At 34.9% G+C, this 8,899-nt stretch overlaps 1 protein-coding gene across 1 annotated transcript; it reads right to left on the bottom strand.

Annotated features, from left to right (window-relative positions):
• Positions 1 to 4,641: 4,641 nt before the first annotated feature.
• On the bottom strand, positions 4,642 to 5,700 carry LOC132182609 (transcription factor MYB15). The gene is made up of 3 exons (XM_059595910.2): positions 5,515 to 5,700; positions 5,293 to 5,422; positions 4,642 to 5,191 (listed from the first exon to the last, which is right to left on the bottom strand). Exons 1-3 carry the CDS (start codon positions 5,645 to 5,647, stop codon positions 4,693 to 4,695), a joined length of 762 nt encoding a protein of 253 aa, XP_059451893.1. The 5' UTR covers positions 5,648 to 5,700; the 3' UTR covers positions 4,642 to 4,692.
• Positions 5,701 to 8,899: the final 3,199 nt, after the last annotated feature.

Genomic DNA, 8,899 nt, shown 5'->3' with positions numbered 1-8,899 from the left:
GCAAGTCATGCTTAATAATCGTAGCAACCAACAATTCTCTATATCTTTTTGGATCAAATTTTGAGGTACTTACTGACAGAGTTCCTTGATCTCTAGATAGGAGCAATTGCTGAATATCATGATCATTTTTCCCCCCACAAACCTTCATATGCTTCTGCAGATTTCCAGTTCCATGTGAACTGTTAGCTATATATTTATGATCACAAAACTTGCATTTTGCCCATATCCTTGAGTCATTTGGATCTTTAGAACGAATTTCATCAAAATGGGTCCAAACTACTGAGGTCTTCTTACGCTTCTTTTGGACCCTTTTGTTCGTCATCGGATTCGTATGAACAGAAGGATCTTCATCTCCTATTGTATTTATTTCAACCACATCATCATCGAATATAACCGAATCTTCGTTAATCACCTACACACATAATCGTTAGTAAGTTAGTTAAAGATAAGTTCAAAAGTAAGAATCAAACCAAATTTAGTAATGCTATCACAAAACTAGAATTAAGTAGGCATTAATTCTTTGTCATTCATCAAACACATCGTTTGTTGTCAAATTGTGTTTAGCAATTTTATATATATATATATAAATTGGAGGCCTCCTAGGCTCCTAGCATGTTCTAGGATGAGATTTTTTTTTTTTTTTTTTTTTTATAAGTATTCTAGGATAAGATATTGAGTCTCAAAAGAGTAACAACTTTAAGTGCTCAACTCTAGGTATAACATATTGTTAAATATTTCCACAACAAACACAAAAGTCACATCCAAATTGATTAGTTAAGCCTATATGAGACCAAAAATATATTTTTCTACCCCAACCAAATTGATTAGTTAAGCCACATCCATCTTTCAATACATACACAAGTTTGGCTCCTAAGTCCTGATTGATTAATCCATTATCAAAAGTTTTTTTTTTTTTTTTTTTTCAATGAATGGGCAAACAAGCTTGAACAAAGAAGAAGGCTAGAAGGGTGAAGCTCATCTGCTCATGTTACTTTGAAGTTTGAATAATATTTATGGGAAATTCCGAAATTGGTTCAATTCAGTTCATGGGCTTTGGTCAAAAGCAGCTCACTTCAAAATTTAAACCCTAAACACAAAATCACTTCAAAATTTTCACAAACAAACACAAAATCACTTCAAAATTTCCACAACAAACACAAAAGCCTAAAATGAAGCAAAACCCAACAATCCACAAAATCACTTCAAAATTTCAACAACAAACACAAAAGCCTAAAATGAAGCAAAACCCAACAATCCACAAAATCAGAGCATCAATATTCAGATTTGAGAGAGCAAGAGACTGAAGAGAGAGATATATACCGGATGCGACATCGGCGGAAGAGAGAGAGCGGCGGTAGAGGAGGCGAGGAGTGGCGGTGGTGTGGCGTGGGTCCGTGGGTTCGTGGGTCCGTGGGAGTTGGGACGTGGCTGCAGGCTGCGTGAGGAGTCTGATGCTGACAAGTGGAGGAGCGGCGAGAGAGAGACCGGTAGTGGCGTGACCGTGGGCGGTGGCGCGGCGTGAGGTCCGGTGAGCTCGAAGGAGGAATGGGCCGAATGGGTCGAATGGGTTTCCGTTTCAGTGGGACGTGGCTGCAAGCTGCGTGAGGAGTCTGATGCTGACAAGTGGAGGAGCGGCGAGAGAGAGACCGGAAGTGGCGTGGCCGTGGGCGGTGGCGCGGCGTGAGGTCCGGTGAGCTCGAGGGAGGAATGGGCTGAAATGGCCGAATGGGTTTTCGACTTTTCGTTTTCTGGAATGGAGGAACCGAGGAATGGCGCGCCTGACTCTTCTAGTCTTTTCTAATTTTCTTTAATTTTTTAATTTCTTTTAGCCTTTAGGTTAAAAAAAAAAAAAAACAAAAAAACAAACGGGTCTGGCGGGTCACCCGCGGGTCGACCCGCGACACGACCCGCCAAGCACTCATAAACGGGTCATAAACGGGTCGACCCGTTTATGACCCAAACCTGTTTAAGGTAAACCCAAACCCGCTAATTTCGTGTCGTGTTCGTGTCGGGTTGTCGGGTCGTGTCAAAATTGGCAGCCCTAATAAAGGGCAGCATTTTGGACCATAAGGCCATGCGTCTTCATTTGTTGCAATGTTAATTTTTTTCTTTAAGTACAACTTCATTGCAAACAGCAGAACAAATTATAGAGGCAAGACACGGGGAAAGACAACAAAAATAAAAGAAAGTACAATTCAATCACACAACTTTTTTTTTTTGTTTTTTTTAGTATGAATAACACAACTAAGATAAACTACAAGTACCTTAGAGATAGGAAGGAAATCCCGGAAAATAGAAGTCACTTGGGAATGCAGCCTTTGAAAGCCTCGGCCCACTATGATGGATAAAACCATCGAGAGTAAAAAAAACCCGTATAAACTTAGATCTAATTTAGCTTCCAACAAAATCGAATAAACTAAGAAAAGATAACTTAGATCTAATTCGGCTTCCAAGAAAACCAAACAGACTAAGAAGACAAAAAATAGCATAATAGGGATCTCCAACACAGACAAAGAGTCTGAAGCCCAAACAGTTTTGGGTTAAGTTGTAAACAACACAATAACAACACACAACAGAACAAAAAAAAAAAAAAAAATCAACTTTGGCAGACAAGGAGATTGAGGGAGGTGGCTTGAGGATATTGTCCTGTGTTTGAAGGCCACGCGCTAGTAAGTGAGATCCACGCGCTGACGCAGGGATGTCGAGGGGAGAAGCAGATGATGGGGCAGGGAAACTAGGACTCAGGAGAGTTGGTGGGCTGGTAGTGCGACGCGTTGCAAACTCGAACTGGTGGAGAAATGAAGATCTAACTTTGAAAAACCCAAACTTCAAATCTGCACAAATCCGGCCAGCCGACTCGATGGGCAAGACAATTGGCGAGGAGGGTGAAGTGGCAAGCGAGGTAGGGAGACTGTAGCAATGGTTTTATAAGGATCAGAGATAAATCGTCAAAGATGATAGATAGGCCCTCATAAGAAACTAGAGGATATAGAGAGAAGCTCAAACGGGTGGTTTTGTCGATAGTTTTGTCAATGAGTGTCTTGTGTATAAGGTATTTTGTCAGAGAAGATAAATTATTTGGTGTGAATGATTATATTATTTCTTGGTATTTCAGTTGCAGCTGACATGTACACTTCCTATTAAATGATGCAAAACACGTAGTTTATACCACAACTTAATGGAAGTTATTATCTTTCTCTGTTTCTCAACCACGCGGTACTCTAATGAGAGAGGATTCGACTTCAACTCAAGAAAGCCACCATAAAATAACTATCACCTAAACATCAATTGTTAATTTTATACAATTGAATTCACATTCCATTTTATTTTTTTTTTCAATTTTGTTTTCTACTCTTTAAACCATCCAAACATAATTTTAAGAGTTTTTTTTCCTTGGTATTCGTAATTTTGAAAACAATAAAAAAGAATACAAAAAAAATCACACAACCAAATAAGTTGTAAACTACGATTTTAAAAGTCAAATTACAATTTTACTAAATGTTTAAAAGTGTTTTTAAAATTCATGTTTTCAAATAACATATTTTAAAATCTTTATTTTTAAATCACACTTTTTGAAATCGTAAAACCAAACAGACCCTTAGTGATCTTATCCTTAGGTTTGCATATCCTCCCTCTTAGCTTCGAAACACCTTTCAAATGCCTCCTCTCTCTCTCTCCCTCATTTTCCCTTCCTCTTGGCTATTGGGTGGGGAAGGGATTGGCTCAAACGCTCAATTACGGTTCCTAGGGGTATTTATAAAAGGTTCGTCACATTTTCTAAATTTTATACATATGACTTTTGCATGCAAATTGTCATCGTTCAAATGGTTCACGTACCATTACAATGCTTGATCCTGATTAGGTTGTTAACGTGGATCATTAGAACGATGACCCAGAAGTTCTCACGCTCTGATGCTACATCATTCAAACGCTTTTCAAGTTTTTTGAATGGTGCATCTGAATCTTGACATTTGAAGTGTTTCTAAGCCTTTATTTACTTTAAGGTTTCTTTTTGTTTTTCTATTCTAATTACTAGTTCCCCATAATCTCGTAATTTATTTTCTTAAATTTATTATTTCTACGAACTTTAGATTTTCTTTGAATTATTTTATAAATTGTCATGTGTTTATTCTGGGTATTACACATTTATTGCACTATAGCATTTCTCTTAATTAGAATATTTTACGTATTAAATTTTAATTATAAAATGAAATTAGCTCATAAAAAATAAAAAAAAAATTAAAAAAATTAAAAAAATTAAAAAATTTTACTAAATGATTCCGTTCTTTTATTTTCTATCGACTTAACATTTTTTTTGGTAACAGGTGATTTGACATGCAGGCTTTTCCCTATGTAATAAACCATGACAAATTCACATGTTGCTACTTGCCATGTCTTGGTTTTGGCAAAAAGCATAATATGGCAACTGAGGCGTCCGTACTGCAATGCAAATTAGGCAATTCGCAACCTGCTTGTGCCAGCTGGGCCCCATAGCCCTTGGGAGGTGGGCCCACAGCCGAGGCCCTCTTTACATTGGCAGTTTTCCTTTTTTTTTTAAAAAAAAAAAAAAAAAAAAATGAAGAATATTAAACTTAGGATTATTCTGAGTAAGTTTACAATATAAATCACAATTGCCACATATAAACCATATTAATCCGCAAAATAGAATTGAAGTAACTGCACGCAAATCTCTTACAAACCCAAATCCCAAAACAAATCTATGCCATCATCATGATATGAAACATACGGCGACACGAATCCCCCGTCCAAGAAGGGTACTGATGAAGGACAACTATTTTGGATGAAGCTGCTGTTGTCGGCTACAAATGGTTGTGTCCAAAAATCTCCACCAAATTCAGGTGTTTCTGAGGAAGCAAGAGTGTCTTCGACGGCGCAGCAATTTGTTCCTGATTGAATTGCATGATGATGAGAGCTCAAGGAGGAGAAATCACTCGAACATGTTTCAGGGGACACTGGAGAGCTCTCCAAGATATAGGGAGAGGGGCCAGCTTGATGATGATCAGCAGGAGTATTACTTTCAGCTTCTGAGTCTTCACTGTTCAGCTCCTGCTCTTTCATCTTAGACGACGTCGTCTGGTTTTCCTTTCCTCGTTTCTTTAGGTGGGTGTGCCAATGGTTCTTTATTTCATTATCTGTTCTTCCTGGTAGTTTTGAGGCAATTATGGACCACCTGCGAATAAAACAATTAAACACATAAGTTTAATTAGCAATTTTTAATCTGTTTTAAGTAATTTCGAAATTCATTTCCAACAAGTGATGACAAATTCATACTTATTCCCAAGTTCTTCATGTAACTTGATGATTATTTCATCTTCTTCTTTGGTGTACTTTCCCAGTTTCACATCTGGCCGGAGGTAATTCATCCATCTTAGCCTGCAACTCTTCCCACACCTTGATAGCCCTGTCAAATCAAAAAGAAATTAATTTACAAATTAATTTTCTTTAACAAAACTAAATAAAAAGAATTCAGTTTTAATATATATATATATATACCAGCAAACTTGGGAAGTTCTCTCCAGTTCCAATGGCCATATCTCCCTACATATTCCCTTAACTTATTATCTTCTGCTGGACTCCACGCACCTTTCTTCACTCCATTTTTGTCATAATACGCACTTTTCACCATTATTTCTAAAGCTCTCTCTGTCTCTCTCTCTAAGATCAAGTTTTCCAGCTCAAATAAATACTTTTACAGCACATATATATATATATATATATATATATATATATATATATGAATCCCAAGTTCGCACAGAAAACGTGTTTTATGTAGTGGATAGCTACTAGGAATCTCAAAGGCTCCAAAGAAGCTTTCTTTTTTCTTATATTTTACAGAATGAGGGCCCCAAAGGAGAGCCAATGAAACATGTTTAAGATTAAAAAAAAATACTAGAAGAGTGAACGAGGAGACTTCATAAAGTAACACATGAAACGGGCAAAAGAAGTCACTTGCTAGGTTAAAGCTGTGCTGCCTGTGCATCGCTGTAATTTGCTATGCTTTATATATATTTATATATAAATAATAATAAATATCTCTTGGTACTACTTTCTTGTGAGAAAAATTGTTTTATCTATGATAATATACATTTTTTTTTTCTTATAATTTTTCCCAAGTCATCTATGTCTAATTATTTAACATAAATATATTTTTGACTTTAATATCATGCATCGTATATCATTATTTATTGCAAAAACTTAAACCGACTAAAAATAATAATTTTAATCAATACTTAATTAATTCTTTACCCTTTATAATTGAGTGCCGTACTATGAGTGGATTGATTAGGATACAAGTCCTTGCGTATGACTACAAAAGAAAACAATCAATGATTTGTTTAAAATAAAAAAAAACAAAAAGAAAGAGCTAGGGATGCTAACAGAAGATTCGCGCGCAGGAGCTTACTTCATCATCCATCTCCGAATCTTACTTCAGCCGCATCCATATAATTGCACAGGGAACTTGACAAAACTACAGGCGTCTGTCTCCCTCATTAATTCTTTTTAAATTTGTTTAAGATAATATATAAGAACAGTACACATCATATTAAAATATTAATTAAATAATTAGACTTTCAAGATTAATTAGTGACTATTAACCATATGTATCCTGATCAGACGATGCAAAAATTCATTGCTAATTGCCCAATTTGGACAGATTTAATCTATGAACACAAAAGTCATCTGTCATTAATTAAGCATTTAACAAAAATTAAAAACAGTTTGTTTCGATAACAAATAGGATCGTGCTTCCAAAATTTTGTCCTCTATAACCATAATGCAATATATAATTGCATAAAAAAAATGTTTATTAATTACCTATTGCAATCATTATAATTACCATCTTAATTACTTGATTGAAAATGAGTGAATCAACGGCAGTCGATCTATATGGGCAGGTGACAAGTACAGTAAAGAATAATTATCTCAATATAAATTAACTAAAAATTATAATTTTATTTTACAATATTTAAGCTGAGTTTTTGTTAAAAAACAAAATTAAGAGTTAATTAGAACATGTCGCATAAATTTGCTCGAAATTGAGTTGACAGAATTTTCTTTTTGTCATGTGAAAAGCCCATTATTTTTAATAAAACTATTTAAAATTCATGTATATCCAATAAAGTTAGATCAGGACATTCCTGCAATGTGACAATAACTTTAATTAGAAGTTGAAATGCAGCTTTTGTTTCTTTATTTTATGGGGCCAGGTGTCAGCTGGTTACTGATAAAGAATGCATAATTAATTAATGTGATGTGGAGTACTGCTCATGTATGGATCATCCGTATGAATCCACCCATCGAGGAGTCTACTCAACCACACATGATGACATCCCAAATGATAGGCTCAATCGTAGCTTCGATCACCTGAGGCGTCAGCAGATTCCCCAATACATACATACACATATAAAACGACATGCACGTCAGTCATAAATGATTAAATGTTTGTCAAGTCGTTTCCACCAAAGGCTCTCCCTTCTTCTTCAACACCTTATCATCAATTTTAATTCAACATATATATATATATATATATGTTGAAGAAGAAGGGAGAGCCTTTGGTGGAAACGACTTGACAACGATGATACATTTATATACATATATATATGCGGATTAATATTTAATGGATCCCTGTGTATGAATGTTGGGAAGAATAAAAGGCACTGAGTGTCAATGTCAACCATTTTGTGGTCATGGCCAACTGCATGTGTGAACCAAGGGATTATTGATTAGAAAAAAAAAAAAAAACAAGAAGAAGAAGGGATTATTATGAACCCTATACAGCTGGAGATTTAAATTAACCATCAATTTCATGATTGAAGAAGGCCTTGTATATATCCATCTGGGTAGTTGACTAACAACACTTATAGTCTATAGAGGTAGCTAGAGGAAATTAATGTTAGTTGCATTTTTGAGGTAGCTGCCAATATTTTTGAAGAATTGATCAAGTCATTTTTTCTTCCGGTGATTTTGGTATCTCTGCTGTATATCTATCTAGGTATAATTTTCTCGGGTTTATATGATCATTTCTTGAATTTTAAAGTGAATCCATGCATCTCAGAGAGTTTGAGTAGATTTGAAACTTTTGAATACCAAAATTCTTGTTTCCGAAAGCAACATCCAATAATTTATTTTTTAGCTTCTTAATTTACTAGTAAAAGACGTACGGGAAAATTCACTTACACAACTTTTCGATGTGTTATTGGTTTTACAACGTTTAACTCAGATTATAAAAAATTGCAATGTTAGTATCTCATTTTTCAACCTCTTTTAATTTTACCCCTACATTAGGATTTAACCAAAAACCTAGCTAACAGAGATGCCAAAATGACCAAATTACCCCCATTCTAAAAAAAGCTGAACATTTGTTGAGCCTTGACCTGCTGTGGGTCTTGGATTTTTTTTCTCATGTTGTTTTACTTCTTTTGGTTTTTTTAATTAAGGATAAATTTGTATTTTTATAAATTTTATAGAAGTATAAATTAGAAGACATTTTTTTTTTTTTTTTTTTTTTTGATATACAAAATTCTAAAGGTAGGAGTGGAATTAAAATGGGCTATAAGTATAGGATATTGACATTACAACAACCATGACGCTTCGTCGGGGATGGGAGGAAGTAAAGTTTTAACAATAAGTATTTCACATGCCCTTGTCAAAGCAATATATACAAAAACCCGTACTATCTATTGTTCAGTGTGAATGAACACCAGAATAAACTTTTCCTCCAAACTGAATTGGAGAAAATTGCTTTAATTCAGTCTATTAAACTGACCGATCAAAATACATGTAATTTTTACATACATTTTAAATAGGATTAACAAAGCATGTGATTAAAAATATATGTGAAAATCACGCACTCTAAAAATGTATGCCAATTTAATAA

The sequence above is a fragment of the Corylus avellana genome, chromosome 5, assembly GCF_965113065.1.
Source record: "Corylus avellana chromosome 5, dhCorAvel1.hap1.2, whole genome shotgun sequence".
NCBI classification, from domain to species: Eukaryota; Viridiplantae; Streptophyta; class Magnoliopsida; order Fagales; family Betulaceae; genus Corylus; species Corylus avellana.
The sequence above is the reverse complement of the archived record's forward strand: the minus strand, read 5'-3'. Positions and strand labels throughout refer to the sequence as shown.

Bases quoted from the DNA above. Each gene is read 5' to 3' on its own strand.
- LOC132182609 (XM_059595910.2), bottom strand. From the start codon at position 5,647: ATGGTGAAAAGTGCGTATTATGACAAAAATGGAGTGAAGAAAGGTGCG. The intron at 5,423-5,514 runs GTATATATATAT...TTGATTTGACAG, and splicing joins AGAACTTCCCAAGTTTGCTG to GGCTATCAAGGTGTGGGAAG. The intron at 5,192-5,292 runs GTATGAATTTGT...TTTTATTCGCAG, and splicing joins CATGAAGAACTTGGGAATAA to GTGGTCCATAATTGCCTCAA.